The sequence below is a fragment of the Chrysoperla carnea genome, chromosome 4, assembly GCF_905475395.1.
Source record: "Chrysoperla carnea chromosome 4, inChrCarn1.1, whole genome shotgun sequence".
Taxonomy (NCBI): domain Eukaryota; kingdom Metazoa; phylum Arthropoda; class Insecta; order Neuroptera; family Chrysopidae; genus Chrysoperla; species Chrysoperla carnea.
Window position 1 is genome coordinate 32,873,841 of NC_058340.1, and position 27,720 is coordinate 32,901,560.

The following is a 27,720-nucleotide window of genomic DNA, read 5'->3' on the forward strand; positions in this document are numbered from 1 at the left end:
GAAAGTTAAAACTCGATTCTGCTCTTGGTCTATAGATGCCATGTTTATATCGGAATGTCAATAAATATGCATATATGCACAATTGAATTCTTATGCTGCGGCCCGAGCCGAAGGCACCAAATACATTTCTGTGCCTATTTTCGTTGATGTTTGGTGTTTGCTTTCATACCTGGCCGTAGCTTTATATTTAAATACATTCTACATTCTGCACGGTCTGAAACTTTCGTAAAAAATGTAAAAAAAAAGTTTCTTATAAAAAAATAGCTTTTTTAATAACAGCTAACTTTTAAACAGCTTTTGTTTAAAACATTTTTTCTTAAACGTCACTGTTTACCCGTGAGAGCGCAAATTAGGTGCAAATTTATAGTATGGGAATATCAGTTACATATGTATGACTTGTAGGTATGTGTGATGTGACAGAGTAATCAACACTGTCTATAAATGGTATTTCAACAATTAACTCAGTCAATTGTTTGTTTTCACTTGTTAAAAATGAAAATTGCAAATTTTTCGTTAAATTTCACTACAAAATTTTAATTATTAATTTTAATTTAATAAATTCATATAGATTTCGCTATTGTGTAGTTATTTTTTGAGCATAAATTGTGTAGGCTTTCCAAGCCCCACATCAAGTTCTATTACGTATGCATATTACAATCTTAGAAAACAATGTGCCTTAATTATTTATAGAAAAATTATTAATTTGATTCCCCTATTTAATACCCTTTCAAGTAATCAAATACATGTATTGTAAAATGTAATTATATAAAAGAAATATTTTATTCCACGTCACGTAATTGTATGTTTTTTCCCATATTTTCTTGGTAATATTATGTGGGTGATATATTTTAATTGAAAATATACAGGATGATGGAGAAAAATAGTCTATAAAACTGGTTTGAGAAATATTGATCTATCTAGGTTTCATTTTAAGAAAACAACACTCACGTCAAACAAATTGTCTATTTACTAATTTTTTAAGTGAACTTAAACATTGCTCGTTTCAATGAATTAAAATTTTATTGTTTGTTAGCAAATTGAAACATTTGCACCACTAACTCATGCCTTTCTAATAATATTTAACACCAAAGACTCACACATTCCATTAGGTTTTAGCAAAAGGCGAGCGGTTTCTTTCATTTTCCTTTATTAGCCGATTTTTGTTGCATCTTTGTGCTAAGAGAATTTTGAAATATTGGGCTAGATGTTAGTTCTCACAAATACTATGAGATTTGTTAATCGCACCATTGATTTTATTTCCTGTTGAACCCTGTATTCAACATTTAATTTTATTGTCTAGATTAATTATTAAATAAAGCGTAACAATGAAACAATAATTAATAATTTATATATTTAATAGTGGCTATGACATTTTAAAAGTTTGCGTTTGCTACTCAAGTCGGGTAGGCATGTTACCCGCATTACTAGTTCATTTAAAGAAAAAATATCTTAACCGTTTGAGAATTAGAAGAGGTATTTTTATCTGTGTCGACAACAATCCACGTGTGCAACCGAGTGTAAGATATTATGCTGAAGACTATTTAAGATATTTGGCTCATTTGTTCTGATACTATTCCGGGAGTTGCTCGATTACTCGATTTATTATATATGACAATTCTTCACCAATATTGGAAAGTCATGTTTATAAACTATAAAAAAATGATATTTGGTGCTTCCCTTGTGGTTCCATTTCATTTTGGTCCAGTTCTGACAACGACATCCATGAGAAAATCATAAAAGTCTTAAATTTGCATTAAGTATGCACGACATGACGACGAAACGCTCAATATCACGCCAACCGATTTCGATGATTCTTTTTTTTAGTGATAATTTAATTAGTGTACTTCAGATTCACTAAAAATCACAAAATTATAAAACTTTTAACAAAAAGAAAACCTACTTCAAAAGAAAAACTTTTCCAAAACAATTTAATATGCACTAAAAAGTAAAAAAATAACGATAATATAATGTAGTTAAAGTTATTGTAGTTTTTGGAGTCGGTGTCAGCTAAAGAAACAACTCTGACAGAACAGTTTGCTACATTAGTTTGGCTGACACCGACTTCAAAAATAACAATAATTTTTATCTACATTTTCGTTATTTTTTTTACTTTTTAATGCATATTAATTTGTTTTGGCAGTTTTTCTTTTGAAGTCGGTTTTCTTTTTCTTTTAAAAGTTTTTTTTACTAAACAAATATTTATATTCTTTTGCTATAAATAAATGTAAACAATAAATATTCATCCATTTATAATTTTGTACATACGACAAAAGTTTATTTGTTTGAAAATAATTTCAATATTCAATCAATCATAGAAAAATTTTCTCAATTTTTCAGAGTTTTCTCATAAAAAATATTTCATAAAAATTTATATCCTTTGAAAACAATATAAAGTTATATTATTGTATGTTTACGTTTCTATTTTTTTTTTTTTAATTTTTATACATAAATGAAACAGCAAACCCGTTGAGTAAATCAGTTATGTTAATCAGTTTTAGATATTTTGTTTCATATTTCCATTATTCTTTAAAATTCATGCATGTTGAGAAAAGAGGTGATTGTTTGTATTCTAGGTAATATTTACACAAACAACCACTTACTTGTATGATCCAAGCTAACCCTCAGTACCTAAATTTGCGTAGGACTGAAGGTTATATATATAACTATTTTTGTAAAGACGCTCTCTATCAGAAATTAAATTTTCTGAAATTTAATAGAAAGTAAGTCATGCAAAAAAAAATGGCTGACTTTGGTTATAAGTATGAAAACATGTAGGATATTCAACGAAATTATATACGACACTACAATTTTCTACATACCAATATCTTAATAACTTTTCAAAAAAAGAAAAAAAAAGATTTTTATTATTAAAAAGTCATTATTAAATATTGCTAATATAAGATTTTAGGTAATAAAATTAATGTTGTTCAAATAAGTACGATTTTATTACCATTTTTGCTTGAATATTATTTTATTCGAAAAAGTTTTTGAGAACTCTTAAAACTACACTGAAACCTGGATAATGAGAATAGGGAATTAGTGACTTATGTAACTTGGTGATCCAAGTAATGACAACAGAACAGTTGACAGAAAAGTTAAAATAATGGCAATTTATTATTTAATTTTTTGTCGGGAAAACTTCCTTTTCAAGATACAGGATGTAAAATTATGGAGAAAAAGAAATATTTTGGTGAAAATATGCAAATTTCAAATCCTTTATGATTTAAGGTCTATTGTGATTAATAACGAAGCCACCGGTATATATATGAATGTGTTATCACCCCGGTTCGGGAAAAAAATCTCTAGCATCACTTATCACCCTCTGTGTGATAAGTGATGCTAGAGATAAAGAGGACTCTTTTCCAGTCTATTGAGAAATTGTCATTATTTTAACGTTATATACTATTTGAAGAAGGTCTGCTTGTATAACTTGAATCACTTCATATTGGTAGACTAAAATTTTTTCTATTATGCTCGTCTAGTGACGGTTTTCCACTACGCGGGCAAACAATATCAAAGCAGTGATCTTCTCTATAATTGTAAAGATGCTAAATGTAGTTCTTAAAACTCAAGAATATCATCCTCAAAATTTTTTTTAAATTTTGTTTTTATCATATCAAAAATATTTTTATCAAATAAATATTTATAGCAAGTAACCTTGTAGACTCAATACACCCATTTTTATTATAAAATACATCAAATATTTTTATACCATGTGTATATGAAATATACAAGGTATACTAAGTTTAGTCCCAAGTTTGTAGCGCTTGAAAATTTTGACGATACGAAAAAAATTTTGGTATAGCTGTTTATGCAATCACCTAATTAGTCCATTTCAAGGTTGTCTGTACGTCTGTCCGTCTGTCTGCCAACACGATAACTCAAAAACGAAAGAGATATCAAGATGCAATTTTTATAGCGTACTCAGGACGTAAAAATTAAGGTCGAGTTCGTAAATGAGCAATACAGGTCAACTGGGTCTTGTGTTTAAATGGAAAAAAAAAGTTTAAATGTAAAAAATATTCCTTATAAAAAAATAAACAACTTTTGTTTAAAACATTTTTTTTTTGTTAACATCACTGTTTACCCACGAGGGCGCCCATAAGGTGCAAATTTTTAGTATGTAATATGGGAATATCAGTTATGTATATGTGGCTATTTAAAAGTTGATATCTTTTGTTATTTACGTGACGTCTAAAAACAAACGATTGCGACATCAACACTGTCTTTACATGGTATTTCAACAATTAACTCAGTCAATTGTTTGTTTTCAATTTCGAGAATATTCATATTTAAAAAAATGCTATTTATTGTTGTGATATTTGATAGCTTCAATTGGTATGCAAATAATAATAATAAATATTTTTATTTATTTACCAACTGTATCCGAATTTAGACCAAGGGCATATTGAAGAGTTTATACTGGTCTAATCTAGTTTGGATTAAATATTTTGTAAAAAATTCATAGTCAACAATATAATAATATAATCAGTTAGCTTTTGAATGAGTCAGTTTAAAGCGGCGTATTATTAAAAAACCCATTGTAGGGAATTTTTATTGTGATAAACCCTTTCCACTATTTTGTAACCTTGTCACGAAATTTCCAATACCGACTCGATGAAAATTTTTAGAAAAAGAATATGGAGATCAAATTATATTAACGACATAGGTTAAAGAGTAGTGCGAAGAATTCAATACAGACGAGAGACAATCCTCCTGATCCCGTTATTCGGGGCGGATGTATACATGACAAGTGTATTGAAGTTTTTACTTGAACAAATCGGTCAAAAAGGCCAAAATTTCAACAATAAATTATGGATTTTGAAAAAAATAGGCGGTGAACCTCCAAATCCGTTAAGTTTGGAGAAGGCTCAAAGAAAAAAGGTGATTTAATGGAATGTGTCCTTAGATTTGTTTCAAGTGCGAGCTTAGGATTCCGTACCCGAAATAAAATTTCAAATACTCAAAATATGTGGAACTTTTGTCTAGGAGAATTATTATTTTTGTCAAAGATACCTATTTTTCATTTGTACTGTAAATATTAAAAATTAAATTTAACGTAAATTTTTAAATGATTTATTGACCCAATCATTCATTGCAAAATTTCATATATTATTTCAAATTCGAGATGGCTTATGATAAGATAAATACATTTAAAAAATAAAAATAGGTTTTTTTTATCATTGAATTAATAATACATATATTGTATATCATTCAAGGCGATGCACATGATTGATGTATCGTTTTACGTATGAAAAATTTGGATATATACAATTTGATTCATGGAAAATTGAATGCGCAAGGGTAAAAATAATTTTCCATTACGAATTTCATGGAAGTTTCACGGTTTTTTCGAAGGCTTATGTAGCCATAAAACTGGATTGACTTGACATTTTTATATGAAATAATTGCCATTCGTGACATTCTATGAAATTTAGGTCGATTTTTCTAAAACTATAGTAGGTATGAATAATACATTCAATTTTTGAGGAACCTTAAGAATAACTCAAGTGTATATAAAAATATGGAGTTATCGTGGAGTTATTTTTGATCTTGTTAGCAGTTTATAGTGTTCGCTTTCAGTTAATCAATTCGATAAATTAGTTTTAATCATAGAAGTAATAACATAAAACCGTAATGTAGCCATTTCAACGGTTGATTGTTATAGAGAGAGACCTAAAAAAAGTACGCGTATAGCTGTCTTCATCTGTCTTATATTACCTCTATGAAATACACAGACATGCACGTGTTAATACAATAATTAAAAATATTAATATTCGCGCATTGTCAGGCAGCGCGAGCGAAACAAAGAGGGACGACGGTCCCTTTTTTCGGTCTTTTTTTAGCCGTCAATAATTCACTTATTGCGTTTCCTATGCTTTTAAGCCTCTATATTATATAACCTCTTTGGTTTTAATAGAACGATCTGCTAATTATAACAAAAATATGGCCTTATTTGTTAAAAATAAACATATATTTTCTGTGATGCATTTTATTAACAATCTTTTACTATAGCTATTACATAATATCGGTATATTAATTATAAACAAACAAAATTGTTACGCGCTAACAATTTGATTTGCTCTATAAACAAATAATAATTTTGTATTATAATAATAAATAATAATTCTTAACTATATACTTAAAATTTTCTATAGGCATTTTACACTGCATACATATTAAGTTAAACTAAGAGTATACAATTATTTAACACTTTCTATTGAAATATTAAACTAAAATAAAATAAATTATTTAAATTAATACAGAGAGTGATGCCATAGAAGTTATTTCAATATCGTCTTCATTGAATATTCATCAATTTTAAGCTTTCCGTTCAATACGATATTTTATTGGCTTTTGGAAATCATCTCATGTTCTTATTTATAGATGGTATCTATGGAGCCCATAAAAAGTTATAAATAAATAATGAAAATAAAAATATTTGATTTAAATAACCTAGAAATCAAAAGCTAGAGTCGCCACCTTCTCTCCCAACTCCAGATTTTTAATTTAAGCTCTCGAATTTTGTGAAAAAATATTGTTTGCAATAAAAGCCAGAAGTTTCAATTATTTAGTGTAATTGTGTTTTATTAGATACAGTAGTGCTCAATTCCTCTTGAGTTTTAAAAATTATTATTTCGTGAAAATATATTTCTCTCGACTTTTACAAACTTTAAGATCGGTTTCTCCCGACTTTCTCAAACTTTGAACTAATAATCCTAATATTGATAACAATATTGATATTGATAAAGCCCATAAAAATTGCTTATTTTTAATTATTTGATGTATTTTTTCAAAAAAAAAAAATCAAATAAAAAAAGTTAAATACACCACCTAAACGGTATTTGTAATACTTATACACTAAAATTTGGTATGGCATAAACATTATATTTTCAAGTGTTCAAAAGGAAGAGTGAAGATAATGCCACCATTTGCAGCCAAAAAGATTTGGTATATACAGGTTGTTCTGTTATTGACTGCAGATCTTTGGCCTACAGAATGTGCTCATAAAGACGGAGGGAAAAGTTATTTACTAATTTTCGATCTAAGGTCTACTTTGAGAGATACCTTGAGCAAATTTTACCTTGAGTACGAGATACTTTGAGCAATACCAGCCTATTACTTAAACTAAGTGGGCTGTCTCATATTGTACAAACACGATAAAGTAAATAATAAAAATATTATTGTTTTTATTATGTCAACCAGCCAACTGATCCAGATAAGTTATTGTATGTTACCTTCATATAATTTTAGTTTTCTGATAATCTCTTGGATATTCTTTAAGATAAATATTTTGGACGATAGTCTTAAGGATAGGAAAATTTCAATGTTACATTCGGTGTACTTTTCATGATATTTAATGACCTCGACTAAAATGATTAAATTGACAAATTCAATAAGCTTATTAAAAATTTCGAAAAAGAATTCAGATCTTATTTCTTGCGTATTATTGATAACAATGCTGTAATTTGATCACAATATCGACGTTTAATTTTTTTGACAAACGTAAAGTTTATTTTTATTCAGTATTGAAATTTTACTTCATCAAAACCTCTTGTATTAATTGATAATGTTAATAGTTTTAATTTATTCTTAATGTTCTTATTAGTGATGTTTTAATATATAGTCTGTCAAATTAATTATCAAATGAAATAAAAATTGAACTTTTGCTAGTTTTTGAGAGTTCACAAACCGAAAAATTATTTTATCTAAATCCCAAATTGAGTTTTCATAATTTTTTTCGAGTTTACTAATACTTTAATTATGATTGTTTTTGACGAAAAAAATGATGTATATACGGTCTTTGCTTTCAATAATTTGTATTTTTTATTAAGGTGGTTGTCTTTTTACAATATTGTAAAAATAGTGTACTACATCATACAACAGTGGTATGTATGTATATAGATATGCTTAGCACACTCAAATAAGTATTAATTTTAACATCCTTTTAACTCAACTGTCCATTTATCACGTATTCTGTATGATAATAGCATGATAATAAACATCTGTAGTTCTGTATACATATAATAGACATCTCTCTTACACTACTTATACTCTAAATATAATTGTTTTTGTTATACAAAAAATTTAAATAACTTTGAGTGACTATATCTCAAAAATGAAGCGGTCAATAGTTTTGGTTTTTTTAAACTCACATGCACAAATTCATGAATGTTCAGTTAGTTTTTTGAAAGTATCTTAAATCAAGTTTTTTTCTAGAATTAAAAAACTTGTTTAAAACACAACAAAACGCAACCTTTCCTATGCTCTCCATGTTAATTATCCGAACTTTAATTGTATTTAACTCGAGTTAGAGACGGTCAATCAATTTCTAATTTTTTTGGTTAATGTATTATTATATTCCTAATAAGTATACACAAATTTACAATTTTCTGTCGATATGCCCATAGCAAGACAAAAATCTTAAATATGTTCTTAGATATTTTTATATAATTTCAATAATTTGGAAAACTTTCAATAAAAAGCCATCCTGTATAAAATAATATTCTTATGTGTTTCATTTAATTCATTTGTAATAAGTATGTTTTGAATACACAATTCTAAATTAAAATAGTTTTTAATATAATTATTATTATTGTTATTACTTATGTTTAATTATATAATAATTATATATTATTTATAATTTTTGGTTTTGATTCCATTGTTGTGGTCTGGTAGGTAAATATATTTATGATTATTATTACACCACGATTCGAGGTCAATATCGTGCATTTATATATCATTAATTTTTTGTTAATTAAAAAAGTTAATTTTTTTCGTTTACATCGGACAATGTTAAAGAATAACATCGCAACAAAAATGACAACGCAAGTTTTATTTACAGAAGTAGTTTTAAAATTTTAAGTTCAAGGCAAATCTGTTTATCTAAAAACTAATTTTTGAATTCCAATGGAAATTTTATAGTTTCATTAATCAGAAAACTTTTGGGTTTTATCGAAAGATTTGTTTAAGTGAACGGGTCTTTTAAAGGGGTAAATGTCGCAGATCAAAGTGTTAGGTTTTAACTTTAAAAAGACAAAAAATAATACAATAATTCTACGAAAAAAGAAGTAGTTTTATGAAGGAAAGATAATGAATTGGAATGATAAAAATTGGATTTTCATTTTTTCATAAAAATTATCAGGTTAATTGTTGAATACTCTATTCGAGTAGTTGAATACTCTATTCGGGTATATATTTAAATAATTTGAAGATGGTTTTTAGGGACCTGTTTCTTCACGATTTTTACGGAATTGCGTACCAGTTCAATCTCTGTAAATTCAGCGAAATGCATATTTGTATTAACGAAAAATTGGTATCAAAGAGATGTCAACTTTTCACCCGCTCTGGAGTTCCCCCAAATTTAGTTGAACATATGTTAATGGATTACAATAATGTAAAGGAAAAGCTTTCTGGTAGTTCCTCGTTGACCCTGCCACCAATTTTTAACTTCCCAGTGTAGTAAGTTATTGTAATGAGTCCGATTTTCGAAATAGAAATTTTCAACATATCTTTCCGTTTTATGGCCAGGATAAGGCATTTATACCAATTTGGAGAATAAGTTTGTGTGTGTGTGGGTGGGTACATACGTACACTATGTGTCAGAAAATTTGCACTGAGCAAATGCAAAAAAACTCATACTTTTTTCTCTAAAATTTATTTGGTGATATACATGTCATAACTATTTGGTGTGATATACATGTGATATACCCATCAACAAAACCTTAGAATTTTTACTGTTTTATTAAATATGGATAGTCAACTTGTGCAAATTTTATGACGCAGAGGTACGTACGTTCGTGGTCATTTTTTCGTGTTTCATATCGCTCAAATAAAGAATGATATCGACTTCGTTGAGTTGTCGATCGAAGCGTATTAACGACAGTATGATCCCAAATGAGGCTTGCGTTTGTGACATCGTAGCTCCTAAACGGGTTAACGCAATTTGAGTTTTTTGTTTTTGTTTGATAGAGATAATTTGATCGAGAAGGTGACGATAATTTTTGACGCTAGTGTGAAGATTTGATCAAGAGTGATCTTAGCTATGAAAATCTGCTCATCCATTACCATATCATCGCATATTCAACGATAGACAAACAGGCGTGGCGAAAATCTATGTTTTCATAATTTACAGTTATCATGCATAGCTGTTAATTATGGTTCGTTATCAGACAGGCTTTATTATACGGAAGAAAAACTTTCCACGTGTATTTAGAATACAAATATTCACAAAAACAAAATTTTTTCGCGTTGTTATTATCAAAACAAAGAATACAATATACATGGTTGTGTTACAATGATTTAATATTCTAGTCGCATGTCAACAAACAGCGAAAAAAAAACACCTCACATGGTCTATCAATCAGTAACAAAACGGAAGGAAAATAAAATAATTCAAAAAAAAATTTTTTTTAATACCATGTATATGAAATATATTAAGGTATACTAAGTTTAGTCCCAAGTTTGTAACGCTCAAAAATATTGATACCAGAAACAAAATTTTGGTATAGCTGTTCATAAAATCACCTAATGAGGCCATTTCCGGTTGTCTGTCTGTCTGTCATCACGATTACTCAAAAACGAAAAGAGATATCAATTTTTACAGCGTGCTTTGGACGTAAAAAGTGAGGCCGAGTTCGTAAACGAGCAACATAGGTCAATTGAGTCTTGGGTCCGTAGGGCCTATCTTGTAAACAGTTAGAGATAGAACAAAAGTTTAAATGTAAAAAATGTGTCTTATAAAAAAATAAACAACTTTTATTTGAAACATTTTTTCGTAAACATCACTGTTTACCCGTGAGAGCGCAAATTATGCGCAAATTGTATAGTATTTATTATATGGGAATATCAGTTATATATGTGTGACATGTATGTATGTGTAATGTGACAGAGTAATCAACATTGTCTATACATGGTATTTCAACAATTAACTCAGTCAATTGTTTATTTTCACTTGTTTTTTTTTTATATTCACATGTTATTTTTGTTGAAGGTAAAAACATTGTACCTGAATTGAATATGTAAAATAATTGTGTTTGGAAGTGTTGAGAGATCTTCCTGTGTTATTCTTGTATTAACCCTTGTTTTTATAGTAAATTGAATTGATTTAGGTTTGAAACATTTTATGGCAAAAATAGATTCACTTGATTGAATTTTTTTACACAAATAAACTAAAATAACAATTTTTTTTCATCGACTGCTAAAAATTATTACATTTTTATTAGAATGCATATCGTAGTAACCTTATTATACCCTGTATATATGTAATATATATCAAGGTATATTGGCTTTAGTCACAAGTTTGTAAAGCTTAAAAATATTGATACTACGAACAAATTTTTGGTATAGGTGTTCATAAAATCCTTATTAGTCCATTGCCGGTTGTTCGTCCGTATGCCCGTCTGCCTATGGATATTTCAAAAACAAAATGAGATCAAGCTAAAATTTTTATAGCATGGTAAAAGTATGGCTAAGTTCGTAAATGAAAAGCAATTGGGTCTTGGGTCATTTGGACCTATCTTGTAAACCGTTAGATATAGAACAAAAGTTTAAATGTAACAAATCTTCCTTTAAAAAAAATTACAGCTTTTGTTTTAAAATTTTTGCATAAACGCCACTGTTTTTACCCGTGAGAGCGCAGATTATAATCAAACTTTGATATCGATTTTCTCCAAAACTATAAAAGATAGAGCGTTGAAAATTTGCAGGTACCTTCAACTAGTAATCTTGTAAAACATTGTCGAAAACCAAATAAATGGACTGCCATAATTGTGTTGCCATAAATTCTTCTAATATATAATATATAAGTGCCGTAAACTCTTCTAACTTATAAAGAAACAATGCAAGCACTAATATTAAATATTTTCTATACAGGGTATTTCAGCAATTTACTCAGTTAATTGTTTGTTTTCACTTGTTTTCTCTTAAATGTATACTAAACATTTGTTTCTACCGGTTTTTGATTTCATCCACCGCTAAAAAGAATGAATCAAACTTGCGAACGAATTAAATTTCGATTTTTGCCCCAATTTTCTAGATCAAATTTTGTATTATATAAATACGTATTTCGACTACTAAGTAGTCATCATCAGTATGAATTAGCTAATCTTAATTACTCTTATTGTGTATGTTACTCGTTGCTAATTTGGTGGCGGACTGCACGTGCCGCAATATATTTCGAAATATCCTAGAGTTCTCATATATCTTTGATAATATTTATATTGCGAACGAATCATGCAATTAAATTATAGAGTGTGAACATTTAGTTTTAATCAGTTTTCCAAAAAATATTATATTCTTAAATTTACAAAATTATTCTTCTATATCAGGGTGAGAGCAAGGTATCATCCTAGACAGTATACATTTATACCTGATTGGGAAGGTAAAATTAAATACAATAAACAAAATATGATACTAAAATAATATTATTCTATTCATGAAGTATCTTAGAAATATTTTCTTAACATAAATTTAATATGCGCTATATTTTTCTCATCTTAAAATTGCCTCTATTTCAAATAGGAGTAAAGTCTGTAGACGCTCTTTACAATTTTGCATAAATATTAAATTTATTTAAATTTAATATGCACACATAATTTTATTTTGAAATTACATCAGCAAAATTAATTTAGCTAATTAAATGGAAAATTAATTCATAAAGATACAAATTGTATTTTCATTCAAATCATTTTAAATGCACATGCATTTACATTAATAAACCCACAAATGTAAACATTTATATTGCAATTTATTTAAAAAAATTTTCCGATGGAATCACCATTCTGTGTACAACCCTTTGAAAAGTCAACGGTAGGTAATTTTTGGGAAAAAAATCAATCAAGCCAGTTATTTATTTCTGCATATGATTTTTGGAATCTACATGTTTTTAAATGAATTTTTAAATGTTAAATTTTTGTTTGAAATGATATAGTTAATAAAAAAAAAAACTTTTAACAAAAAGAAAACGACTTCAAAAGAAAAACTTTTCCAAAACAAATTAATATGCACTAAAAAGTAAAAAAATTACGATAATATAATGTAATTTAAATTATTGTTATTTTTGGAGTCGGTGTCAGCCAAGGAAACAATTCTGACAGAACAGTTTGCTACATTAGCTTTGCTAACACCGACTCTAAAAATAACAAGAAGTACACTAACTAATTTGTCACTAAAAAAAGAATCATCGAAATCGGTTGGCGTGATATTGAGCGAAATAGTTGGCGTGATATTCGTCTTCTTGTCTTGTTTCTGATGGATGTCGTTGCCAGAACTGGGACAAAATAAAGTGGGACTACTCGGGAAGCACCAGCTTTCAAGTAGATAAAGAATCATCAAAATCGGTTTACCCAGTCAAAAGTTCTGAGGTAACAAAAAAAAAGTCGAATTGAGAACCTTTTTTTTTGAAGTCGGTTTAAAATCCGGAAGGAAAAGTCGGTAGTGAAAAAGTTGGAAAACAGCACCAATTATAATCAATCTTTTTGTAGCGTGAAAATAAATATAAAAAATTCAGCCATCTTGACATAAACTTTTTCCTGACGTTGCTAGCTCTTTCACCAAATTAGCAGATTTTTTCATTAGACTGCAGCGAACATTCAACAAAATGATTGAATACAAAACAAAATAATATTGTAATTGTTATCTAAAAACGAATTTATTAATTAAATTGAATTAATTAACATTTGTATCAATCACAAACATATTTATTATTTTAGATATACATATACATAATTAAATTGTATATAAAACATATATATTTAACTCCTAATAATAATTAATTAATATAAATGTAGAGGGTTTTCTATTAACAACGGCCCAATTTTTTTTTTTTAAATTTATAATCGTATTTTGCACTGTTTACCGTATACTACATGATTTTCACTTCCTTATATAGCCAATATGATTCGACTAATAATCGTTTGAAAATTTGAAATCAACTGATTTAGTAATTAATAATTAATAATCAGACTATATATTCTAATTTGAAATAAATGCCCGGTATATCAATATGATTCTCAGCAATTTTAAACATTGGATCATGGCATTTTTATTTAAAATTTCATTTAATTGAACGCTTCTTAGTGAAAACAATAAAACGACTTCCATGCTACAAAATAATACTAAACTATTCATTTCTATGGATGTAGACATGATGATTTATATACAGTATTCTTAACTCCAAAACGGATTTCATAGAAATTGACGCCTTTGAAGCTAAATAGTCTCATATTAAATATTGTAACGTGGGATCCATACAAAAAACAGCCACTAGAATTTTCCGAAAGCTTTGCTATAATTTAATGTTTAATACATAGGTACATTAATTGTTCCTCACAAAAATATGCATCAAATATATTAAAGTTAACAAAAACTGTAAGTATTTGACTGTTTGTAGAGAACTCTCCATATCGACTGACTTATTGTTTTACAGTAGTTATAACTACAATTTTCATATACAGCCACCTTAGATGTCACGCGTAATTATTTTCTGCTAGAAACAATTTTTATAGCCACCCGTGTTCGCATTGGCTGTTCGTAGGGAACTCTCCATATCGACTGACTTATTATTTTACAGTAATCATAACTGCAACTTTCATGTAAGACGTTTCCATGGAAAGTATGTACAATTTTTGTTATTCTTACAGAAAATTTAGATGTCACACGTAATTGTTGTCTTCTAAAAACAATTTTCACAGCCGCCCGTGTTCACAATGACTGTTCGTAGGGAACTCTCCATATCGACTGACTTACTATTTTACAGTACCCATTACTACAATTTTCATATAAGCCGAAACTATGTACTATTTTTGTTATTCGTACAACCAACTTAGATGTCACACTTCATCTAGAAACAACTTTCACAGCCACCCGTGATGCTAGACAATTAAAAAGTGTGTAACTCTTAACTGATCATCTTTTATAAAGTTCGGAATCTATTAATGGAAAACCCTTTATATGTATGTTCGTATGTTCGTATGTATGAATGTAGTTATTGTATTTTAAAAGACTGTGTGTGCTGTTGTCATTTGCATACATGATTTGAACTGAACTAATTACATTCATAATTACTTCTTCTAAATACATACATTTTATACTATTGAGTCATTTAAGGTAGTTCCTCCGCGACAGCCCAGTCAAAAAGTTTTGGACTAATACTATCATTCAGTGCATTAACTGTGCTATGACTATTATACATATACCATATATTATTTTCACAAGACTGTAGTTACTCACAATTATATCTCCTATACGTATACACACACACACTATGATATATACCTTTACCATTAGTTTTTATATCCTCTCCACAAAAAATAATCGCTAAAACGAGTTATTTATTTAAGTTTTTATCGAAACTATATGGTAAATAATTTTTATTTTTTTTTATATATTTTCTAAATATAGTATTCTACATTATATTAGTTTTTCATAGAGATGGTGAACGTCATTCATTGATAAATAAATATAATATTTGTAAATTTGTGTATTTTTATACGCTTCTCCCATGTACACGTACAAATTGCGTCACTTTTAATTGCTAATATCTCATGTATGGCATGGTAAATCATCTTCTAATTTTAACAGCATGTGTATTATGAATTAAATATTTTATATTCTGAGTTTTGAGAAATTCTTGAAATATCACTTTCGTGTAGGTACTACCTTAAATATTAAATACGTGCATTATATTGGTATGACGTAGATAATATAGTCATTAGGATATTGCATTTGATGTTTTTTTTTTTAAATCTGGATGGAACAGATGGACTGAAGGCTACGTAATCTGACAATTCCATTCCGCCATAGAGAAAAGTTAGAATGGTTGAAAAAATATGTACAAACAATAATGTTTAAAATAAAAACAAGTGAAAACAAACAATTGACTTAGTTAATTGTTGAAATACCATGTATAGACAGTGTTGATTACTCTGTCATATTACACATACATACATACCACACATATATAACTGATATTCCCATATAATACATACTATACAAGATGGGTCCTACGGATCCAAGACCCAATCGACCCTATGTTGCTCATTTACGGCCTCACTTTTTACGTCTTCAGCACGCTATAAAAATTTCAGCTTGACGGACAGACGACCGACAGACTACCGGAAATGGAGTAATTAGGTGATTTTATGAACATCTATACCAAAATTTTGTTCTTAGCATTAATATTTTTAAGCGTTACAAACTTCGGACTAAACTTAGTATACCTTGGTATATTTCATATACATGGTATAAAAATATCGCTTGAAGTTTTGTAATGTAGCATCGTTTTTTTTTTGTTTTTTTTTTTTATTTTTTATAATGATTATTCATGGGCGTACTCAGATTTTACAGCAAAGGAGGCATAATTACAAATTATTGGTCTAAAACTTTCAAATCTTCAACAGAATAAACAAATTCTAATACAGCTTGATTTATTGTTAGTCCAGATTCAGCTGCTTTGACTTGCCTAATTTATTGAAAACGAGTGGTGCTCGATTACTGTACATGATGTAATAAAGACTTTTAAAGCTTCAATCTAATGGTTGTGATATCGTTTTTCATATGCAAAAAAACTTTACTATACGAGACATACTTTTCACATGTCTTCTTTAATTATACAGGAATAAAAAATATTTTAACTTTTTGATAAAATAACAAAAGTTATTTAACATGTAAAAATAACGTAAAAATTACTTTTTTCATATTTGTTTTTTTCAACCAAAATAATTAATTTTTAGTAAGTAAATAAAAACTTTTAATTAACTAGATAAAATTTTCTTGTATAATATAATACACGTAACATATAACAGACATATAAGTATACCATTATCACATCCATATATTGTACTGGAAATCTGTTGAGTTTTTCCGCGTCGCAAAATACATTTCAACAGATACCACGTCCTTCATTTTCGATATATTCATTTTTGTTCCCATTTCCACCGTTAAGGACTCATTGTTTTCTTCATTATTATACATAGAAGCTATTTTATGAACGTATTCTTATTTTTTAGTCCGTAATTCTATGTTTCTTTGTAAGTGCAGAGTTCCGGTATTTCGACTCGTCATGCAAACTAACACATAAATAGACACCTCATACTTCAATTTTCAATGAGGCCTAGTTTTCGCCCGTGTTTCGATTTCACACCCACCAAAAACCTATTCCATGTAGTCGTTCGGAATTCATCTTAACAGTTAGAGCTTAACCAAATATTCTAGGATATCCTAGAAAAAATCAATGAGCCTTTACTTTCTACAGCGTAGTAATTAAGCTCTTGAGTTGATGTGGAGCATTTTCTCTCATGGGATATATTTATGACAGATTGGCCATTTTTGAGATAAAGAGGGATGTAGAAATCTGTGGAATCTGCCAGTATTCTGTAACGTTTGTGCGGTTATTATGGAAGTTATTTGGCAAGCGGTAGAAATTTTTTTCAGGTTTTACTTAATTTGTTTTACAGCAGTTTTCGGGCAGTCTCCCACCCTTGATTTCAAATTTCCGTCATACTGTCAGTCTGCGGTGTCTGTTACTATTTTGTCATAAAAGTACATGTTGTAAGAAGAAAATCGCATTTACCGTTGCTTCCAGGCGGTTAGGGTCCACATTTTTCCTCAGAAAATGCTCCATATCGACTAAAGAGCTTGCCTAGAATAAAACATTCGTGAATTAAATAATTTTAATGTTTATTTCGTTATTTTGGGCAAATTTTTAGTAGAGTACATAGTTTGGTAAGTACTTGTTAATAGTAATATACATATTTGTAATGTAAAAACAAAATCATTCATTTTAAAGTTTATAATTTATGTATTTTATTTATCTGTATGAGCACAACAGCACAGCATCAGTTATTAGTTCTGTACTAGTACCTACGTCGTTCTTGAGACTGTGAGCTCATAATGAAGTTATAACTCCGCGATTCATGTGTTTATTTATAGAAATTTGATTTTTGTCTGTCGTTAATGTTAAATGAAATATTATCAACTTAAAATTATCGAAAGGGTTGAAAATTGAGTTTAATTATTAGAAATCTCTTATTGGAAATTATTGGAAAGCAAGCAATCAATATCAATAGACATTAGTAAGCTTAAATCTTTAAATCAAACAACAGAGATCTATGGAATGAGCTGACTATTCAAAAGTGGGTTTTTTTTAGTAGACAATAGGGGCTAATCCAGATGTAAATTTGGGCCATAATTTTCAAATTTATGTTCAAAATTTACTTAGCTCTAATAGGTTTTCAGAATGTGGAAACCTCTTGTCCCGGAATTAAGCACATTAGTGATAACTAGCGAAAAATTGGCATCACAGCTGAAAAGAATGACTCAAAATTAGTGGGTTTCAAAAAAAATTCCAATTAGATTGGATCAAATTGGTCTGTATTATCAAAAAAATCGAATTTATTAACTTTATGACGTCACCGGAATCCAAAAAAAATTAATTTTGCCCTCTCACATCCAAATTTTAGCCAATTTTGATAAACCAAGTATGTAATCCTACTAACTTTGGGTCAGGCTTTTCAAATTTGTGATCAAAATTAATCTAGGTTTAGAATGTTAATAAATTAACCTCTACGTTTCCAGAATGTCTAGTGCTGGTCCCGGAATTAAGTACAAAAAATGATAGCAAGCGAAAAACAGACATCGCAGCTGAAAAAATGACCCAAAATTAGTGGGTTTCAAAAAAAAAAAATTCCAATAAAATCGGATCAAATTTGTGCCTTTTATCAAAAAAAAATCGAATTTTTTAATTTTATGACTTTATGTAAATTAATGAACGGCTTTTATATGATTTTTTTGATCACGCCATAGTTACGGACCTGATAGAAATTTCTCTTCATTATCCGCTTACGGTCTAATAAGTTAAGTATGTGTATATAGTTAAATTGCTAATTAAAACTTCTAAAATGCTTTTACTCTAAAAAGTTTTGTTGCTTGTGTAGTATGTTGATGTTTTAGAACGATGTATTAAAACGTTCTTCCCACTAGGTACCTATACAGGAGAAGGCTTATACACTATACACTAGAATATAATAAGTCAGAAAGGTACTAAACTCTAACAAATTGTTTACATTAACTTGAGAGATATTATTAAATTTCTGTATCTGAATTTATATATTGCGCTTTAAATCTATTTAAAATATGTATATTGTGCAATAAAATAGATTTAATGTGCTTAAAGTACAGAGTGATTTATTCGTATATAAGCAGTTTGAATAGGATACTTTCAGTAGTGAAAAATAAACTATGAAATTAGATAAAAATTAAAATGTATGTAGAAATATACTTAAATATTCTGAGTTTGAGTCATAAAAGCACATAATTGTTTTATTATATTAAAATTAAAAATTGTAATTTTTAAACTGTATTTCATGTGACTTAAAACGCGGGCTAGCCCTGATGTGATGTCATATCGGCATTAAACATAGAATAATTTACATAGATAACGCAAGGGATATGCTAGCCTGAAAGTGGGTGCGATATGATGAATGAGAGAGAAGATTGTCCTATGTGTTAGTTCCTATGTGTCCTTATCATAGTAATATGTGATAATCATATGATGCATATATATTTTTTGTAATGTATAGATTAAGACAAAGACACATAGGAACAGACTGGCAAATTTTGGGCAATGGCATTCTCTATGTATAATATTCTATGACATTAAGTGTCAGTTCAGTGTAAACAGCTGGGTACACATTTGTCCAATTTAACTCTGGTCTTTCGCCAGTCGCTTTCATTTGTGCCTATTTATTTATTAAAATGCAAATAATAACCACTTACGACATGATAAAAAAAGAAGGTAAAAATATCAATACTTAAAACATGAAAATGATTTTGTTTGCAAAAAAATTAATATGCTTTCATTATATTACCTAATGTGTAGTAAAAAAAGCAATGATTGTGATAAATTTTTGAAACAAATAGCACATTTTTTAATGGCATAAATATTAGAAACGAAGAAAAAGAGGCCAAAAATCAACATAGAAGTGGATTATGGTACGAGTTGGTACGCTATGGGGAGAATGAATTAGTGCTTCGGAATGTTTTATTGAAAATACTAATATTACGTCACCAAAATGAATATCAGCGTTTTTGACAGAAGAAAAAAGGTTTAAATTTAAATTTAATTTTATGGTAAAAAAGCGTGTTAATTTTGCCAGAATATAGCTTTTTGTTCCGAAAATCAACATTTTGAAGTACTTTTTTAAACACAGTAGAATACCCTATTACGTGAATTTTTCTTGAATCTTAACATTTTTATACGAACTAAGAATACACTTGGAATGTATAATTAAGCAATTTTTTTTGTTCATATAATATTTACTGATATTTAATTAATTAAATATTTATTTAACTAATTACAAAATCATTGTTAATTATGCAATACATAATAATACTAATAATAATAATACTTACGTCTTATAAAACTTATATTTCTGTTGTGTTGTTGATTTGTTAAGTTTAGCATTGAAATATTCTAATGATTTTGTGAATATTAATAAAAATATAATTAATAAGTTGTTATCAATGAATGAATGTTTTGTAATAGAGAAAAAATTCTTTTACTGAAAAAAGTGTAAATGTTTGATGTTTCGTAAAATATCGTAATTATAGTGTAAATATAAATTGGATGCGTCATTTTACTTTGGTTAACATTTTTACGTCAAAATTCTATAAATACGAAGTTAGCAAAGGCGTTAAAATGATCTGATTTCTTCATGGATTTGTTACTTAAAAAAATGGAATTATAAATTGAGTAGGAGCTATGGGGAAAATGTATGTGGAATTATGTGAGTGGAATCACCAGTAAATTGAGTGATTTTTTACATCTTAAAATATAATTCCTCCGTAAAAAATGAGATGGTATTTGAGCCTTCCGTTTCAAATTAAGATGATTATATTAGAACTTATACTAAACGAAAATATAAAAAGTTTAATTTTCGATATATTCTACCGTTTTCGAACTATCGAAGCATGAAAATTTAGTTGAAATGAGTTTTTAGAAGAAATACACTATTAACTTAATATAAATGACTTTTATTTCATCAAAAATTTCATCCTAATCCAGAATCTGTGAACAAAAGCCCTGATGTCTATGACGAAAAGAATCATTTTAAAAGTATTTTATAGAAAACGAGTTCCATTCGCCATAATTTTCTTTATAGGAAAATATTTGTCATCTATTTAAAGAATGAATATTAATTTTTCAAATTAATCATAATAGTGACGAAAATTAAGGGTCTAGTTGAGTCCTTATATAAAAACATACATGAATGCATCAGCTTTAACGATATTTCGGCTATAGCGACCAATATTTCATATGTTTCTATAGAAATTCGGCGGGAAAATTTCATTTTCGTCATTATTTTCGGTTTGTCGTTATAATCGATTTTGACTCTATTATCATAGTTTAGTTGGTATTTTTTCTAGTCTTTTGAACACAGACGTACTCGAGTTTTGTAATCGTTAATGTAGATGCAAGTAACCAAATACATTTATGTATTTACCAGACTATAAAATTATGATTTCACAAAGCAATCAACTTAACTTACAATTATAATGAATACAGAATGGTGCATAAGTAGATATATAAAACTGCTATTCTTTCCGATTTACTATTATAAACCTGTGGTCAATGATAGCCGCATGGTGACGCGCAATATTTTATTCTATGTATTTACTTATGCCCCACTCTACATATGCAATGTGTCCAATTGAGGAGCCACCATATATAATATAAATTATTATTGATAAAAAGTTGGGAATGCTCAAGTACGCAAAATGAAGCAATCATTGTATATTACCTTATACTCTGAGTTTTATTGAAATTGGAGATAAAAAAATTGCTCGATTTTTTTCAATTTTCTTAAGGGGTACGTACCCCTTTGAAAAAATCGAGAAAAACGCACAAAAAAAATTTGTTTTGGAATTTGATGAAAGTTAGTGGATGGGGTAATTTTGATTTAAAAATTATAAAATTCAGGTTAATTTAATGATTGGAACTATGGAAAGTTACAATGTATCGTATCATGGGCAAAACTTCATTTTCAAAAAAATTATAAATCCATAAAATTGTGAACAAAGTAGAGGATAAGTAAGGGCGTTTTAGGCCATACAGAACTTGTTACCAACATTAACCTTATTTTCAGAAAACAAAAAAAAAAATTTTCTCCATATGATGGTGAATTATTTGGACACACTGTACTTATGATAAAAGTAAAAAAACACACATTTTTTATTCAATCATTATAAATCATGAATAACTATTTGATAATAATATTTTTCCTTTGAATATGTTTTCCAAGAGTTTCTTTCACAATCTTTATTATGGTTTTTTTTTATTTTATTAAATATAATAAATTAGTAATGGAATGTTAATGAAAATTTCCACATTAATAAGAAAAATACCCTCGTTTTGAGTGAATAATGTGTCTACGTTCCTTATAACACAAGGCTGTAAATTATGTCTTTGAATTAATTTTCTTTTATAAAAAGTTATTTGTCTTTAGACTTTAATATGCTGGCTAAGAATTAGAAATACCACCCACTGACGTCAGAGTTTTCAAGAAATTTTTTCTCAAACTAATTTTTCATTCGATCGTATGTAAGTTTAGTGGAGAATTCCACATTTAATTAACTTTTTATTTATCTTCTACGAAATCAGGTCGTTTTTAAACTAGATATTCAAATATGGCTTTAAAAAGCTTTAGTATATATGGTTTATAAAATTTTCAGAAAGTCAGAAGTCATATTGATGAGGTAAAAACAAAAATTTTGGAGTGCCAAAATATCTTGAAACTATTCAACAAAATAGGGAATATTCATGAAATTTAAATTTGGTTCAAATATTTTTTTCCATAACTTTATTGACTGGACATTTCAACTAAACCTTTTTTTTAGTAATTAATATCTTTTTAATTTACTTATAATAAATTAATAAAAGTACAAATTCAGTGAGGGCATTTAAAAATTTCTAAAACGGAAATTCAAATTTTTATACGGACGTGACATCATAGTACTGGCTTGTCAAATTTGTTGACATACTGTATGGTATTAATTACTTACATTTTATATGGTATTACATTGAGTTATATTACTCTACAGCTTTTTATTAGAAAACTAAATAATAACGTGTGTAAATTGTATGTTGTAAATTCATTTTTTTAAAGTGAAAATTATACATTGAACTGTCACCAATTGACAGATCACGTACTTATGCGTCATCAACAGAGAGTGCCAAAATACTGCGCTTAAACATCTCAAAATTGTACTGTATTTTAAATATTTTTTACGCTTAATTACAGCATTTTTAAACAGTATTTATATTTTTTACTTTGTTATAACGGTGTGAACAATGAATTAAAAATATTAAAAAAGTACATGAATCTTCCCTATTAGGATTTATCGGTGCCTATATTTTTTGGGTTTTAACTACTAAGGATCTCATGTATACCTGATTTAATTGGTATTTTATTGGCCAAAATATATATAATTTTTATTGGTTATGGTTTTGAGATTTATAGATTAAAGAAGATAAAAATATAATTTAGTTCGTTTGACGACAAGATTTATTGTTAATTATTGGATGCATAATTTCAGAGAAATCGTCCAAAATTCCACACGTAAAGAAATTTCTCGGATTGATTTCAGTAAATTTCATTCATAAATAATTCTAAATAAAAGGAAGTTGTTAATATCGAGCTCTTCAGAGCTAGAAATTAATTCACATGTATTTAAAAAACTTTAATATGCCTTTAAAAACTCCTGGATTTCGTGTAAGGTTTTTCCTTTTGTTTCTGGCACGAAAAAATACGTACCCATTCCACTTAAAACACAACCAAATACTAGCAAATAATAAAGGTTATGTATCCCCATAATTGTAGTCAAATGTGGATAAATTTTGCAACATACACTATTGATGATAGATCCATAACATATAATAAATAACGACGCAAAACTTTTAATATTCGTAGAAAATGTTTCACTTATATAAACGTATGGTATTGATGCAATTCCAAAAAACGCGGTTGCTTGGTATAAAATTAACCCAATTAATGGTAAAGATGAAACCGAATTTGTATATTCATGTTTAATGTAATCCAAATGAAAATATATTGCGATTAATAAATATGAAAATATCATCCCAAAAGTAGAAAATAGTAACAATGGTCTTCGACCATACAAATCGATCACAAAACATCCCACAAAAAGAAATATTACACCAAAACCTTGGATTATAATTCCACTTATGTAAGGATCAATTGGTGAATTGGATTTATCTAATATTAGCTGAGCATATACGAGTAAAGGAACGAAACCTGTTAAATGTTGAATGGACATAATTCCTAGACATAGAATAAAACTAACTCGATTATTTTTAACTCGAAATATTTCGGTAAAATTTTGCACTTCATTTTGTTCCTCTTGAACAATTCTTTCCAATTGATCTAATTGTTTTTCGATTTTATTATTTTGGCTTAATATTCTTAAAGATTTCCCGGCATTTTCTCGTTGATTTTTCATTAAAAAATAGTAAGGTGATTCTGGCATCCAAATGAAAACTAAAATTAAAAATGTAGGTATTGTTATAGCAATCCCTGCATTTGAAGATATTGAAATATATGGCACTAGTGCTGTTTCAAAAAATAATCCAGCATGATGTTGTAAAACAGAAAGCGTTCCCATTATTCCACGGAATTTGGGTGAAGATATTTCCCCAACATACATTGGTATAACTGCAAATGCTGATCCACCAGTAACACCCCTTATAAATTGTGCTATGCACAAACAATAACTGTCTTTTGCTAATATAACTGTAATCCATGTAAAAATTTCTGGTACAGTTGTCAATAAGATTGTATTTTTACGTCCAATTTTATTGGCCAATATTGCACCAAATGTTGGACCAATTCCACCACCAAATGGTACCATCGCTGCTAACCATGAGACTTCTGTTGACGTGAGTGGTATTTCTGAATTATTTGAAGATAATTTTAAGATTGTTGGTCCGACCCATCCGGTATGCATTCCAGTAATAAACATTAACAAACTTGCTAAAACAATTGGAAATTATTATTGCCTTGATACGGACTTGTCCCAAGTCAAAGTGCACTAATTTTTTTGATAAATTTAAAAAAAGTTGTTTGATTTCATATCCTGTATATATGAAATATATGTCAAGAATCAAGATATACCAAGTTTAGTTCCAAGTTTGTAACACTTAGAAAAATTGATGATACGGAAAAATTTTGGTATATGTGTTGATAAAATAATTTAATTAGTCCATTTTCGTTTCGTCCGTAGAACCCATCTTGTAAACCGTTAGAGATAGAACAAAAATTTAAATGTAAAAAAGGTTCTTTATAAACAACTTTTGTTTGAAACATTTTTTGTAAACATGTGTTTCCATTTTCTCCAAAACTGTAAAAGATAGGGATTGAAAATTTGTAGGTAGCTTCAGCTATACAAATTTTTAGAAAATACTTTTGATAATTTCCGAAGACTAAATGAATGGCGCTATAATTGTGTTGGTTTTTTAAACCAACTATTCTAATTTATAAAAAATAATGCAAGCACTGACATTCAGAACTTTGTAACTAATTTTTTTTATACATTTTTGGTCTAGTAGTTTTTTTATTTTTGTGCTTATATAATACTTATAGGAAACTACAATTTTTGAAACGAATTTTCGAACATAAATCTTTGGTGCGAAAAAATATTTCTAATGAAAATAGGACCAAATGTCTTAAAAAAAACTATATAGGCAATACTTCAATGTGGCGAAAATTTAAAAAAATAGAATGTGATATTTTCTTACATACCAACGTAAATAATACCAAATTGTACTAAAAACTCTCTTGAAAACCATAATTTTCCTGGCTTGATAGTTGATTCTACATTATTTTTTTTGTCTTCAGTTTCGATTTCACCTTCCATCGATGTTTTGGTTGGTAAAAAACTTTTCTCTTCATTATTTTCAATATTTATTTCCAATAGTTTAATGTTATTTGACAATGAGATTTCCGGTAGTTTTGAGTAGGAAAAGTCGCGATTTATTGTCTGTTCAGTGTCTTCCATTTAAATAGCAAAATATTTTTTCTACAATTTTCCACTATTTAATGCATAGCTTCGCAGTTTTGAAATAATTAAATCTTATTTTAATTTTAAGACTTTTCAAACCTAACATACATGATAACTCTGTTTATTTATTTATATTTTATTTACTTATTGTGGCACGAATTTATAACTATTTACTACATTTCATAGAATACGATACGCGTTACAGAGTAATGCTAACTTTCCTAAAATTAGATAGATAGACACGTTTTTATCTAAAACACTTAAGGTCTTTATATTAGAAATGAAGAATTTTGTAGAAAAATGAAGTATGTTTAAAATTGCTAAAAGAAGCTTGTATTGATTTTGAAATTGATAATGACCTTGAAGGTCCAAAGAAAACTCAATTCAGGTTCTTAACTGAGAAGAAATAAGCTTTTGTTGAAAAGCTACTTTTGATATTGATTTTGTTTTGTATTGAAAAATTTTAATAAAACCCCCAACTCATTTTTTTTAGAACGTCCTTACTTAAGTGTTGAGAGCGTTGAATTAACTAAGCTCAAGCAGACAGAAAGAAAGATATGAGTCCTGTTTTTGTATCGGATCCTAAAAACACACTGTACACTGTTTTTATCAGTTTTATGCTTAATTTAAAATTTAAAGCTAAAATATGATTAAATTTTAAAATTATTTTAACTAATTTTTTTCTCTTTTTTGTTACAGATTTCAAAACGTTGCTCAACAAGCGTTCATCATATTCAGCTCCTTCAAAAAAAAATTAAACAAAACGTAACCAATTATAAAACATAAAACCTCAAAAAACACGATACACATGTATTGGAAACACCAAGTACCAACCTATATTCAACAAATTTTTAGCTAACATCTAACCAATTTTTACAATAATTAACCTCCTCTAAATTCGATTCTCAAGTGTGTTTATCTGTATGTATAAGGCAATTTCTCAACACATTTTCCACATAATTGTATTATGAATTTGCCGACGTTAAACGATCAATTATTACACCAACAACGCGTTAATTATCCAAGTTTTACAAATAGTGATCGAATAATTGATAAATTCAATGTGGACGACAAACATAAACATCATAGATATCAAAATAAACAATTAATAAATATTAATAATAATAAATTCAATAATAATTTAATATTAATAAAATGTATTTATAATAATTTATTATCAATATCAACATTAGTATCATGGCTGTGTTATTTAACAATTATTTTATATATTATTGTTGATCAAAATCATTGTGTTGAAGCATCCATTGATGTACAACAAGAAGAGTATCATAATAATCATGATAAGCAGTATTCGTTCTCATCGGCACATCCTCAACGTATTTATTCAAATGAATTTGCTGTACATATACCAAATGGCGATAAGGATGTAGCGGATCGGATTGCTGCCAAACATGGTTTTGTGAATATCGGACAGGTTAGTTCTAAATTTTTTACTCCTGACTAAATGACGGTTGTTGTTTAACTTGCCTACACTGGAAAAAAATTAAAATAATGACAAGTTCATCCCGAAGTTGACCGTTTCATACTGAAATAAAGTAAAAATACTTTCAAACAATTTCCTAATGATTGGAGCAAGTACAGCTAAATATTTGTATTTACAATTGAATGGGATTGAATTTAAAA

The 27,720-nt window shown here is 28.1% G+C and overlaps 2 protein-coding genes across 2 annotated transcripts in view; one reads left to right on the plus strand and one right to left on the minus strand.

The window, feature by feature from the left end:
* Positions 1-26,096, minus strand: part of LOC123298679 (facilitated trehalose transporter Tret1-like) — a 42,079-nt gene extending 15,983 nt beyond the window's left edge. The window contains exons 1-2 of the mRNA XM_044880771.1: positions 25,818-26,096; positions 24,217-25,049 (exon numbers count right to left, since the gene is read on the minus strand). Of these exons, the coding sequence (XP_044736706.1) occupies positions 24,217-25,049; positions 25,818-26,073 (1,089 nt within the window). The 5' untranslated portion in view covers positions 26,074-26,096. The remainder of the gene's footprint in view (positions 1-24,216; positions 25,050-25,817) is intronic.
* Positions 26,097-26,376: 280 nt separating this feature from the next.
* LOC123298680 (furin-like protease 2) overlaps positions 26,377-27,720 on the plus strand; it is a 38,421-nt gene continuing 37,077 nt past the window's right edge. Inside the window, exons 1-2 of the mRNA XM_044880772.1 lie at positions 26,377-26,381; positions 27,232-27,511. Of these exons, the coding sequence (XP_044736707.1) occupies positions 26,377-26,381; positions 27,232-27,511 (285 nt within the window). The remainder of the gene's footprint in view (positions 26,382-27,231; positions 27,512-27,720) is intronic.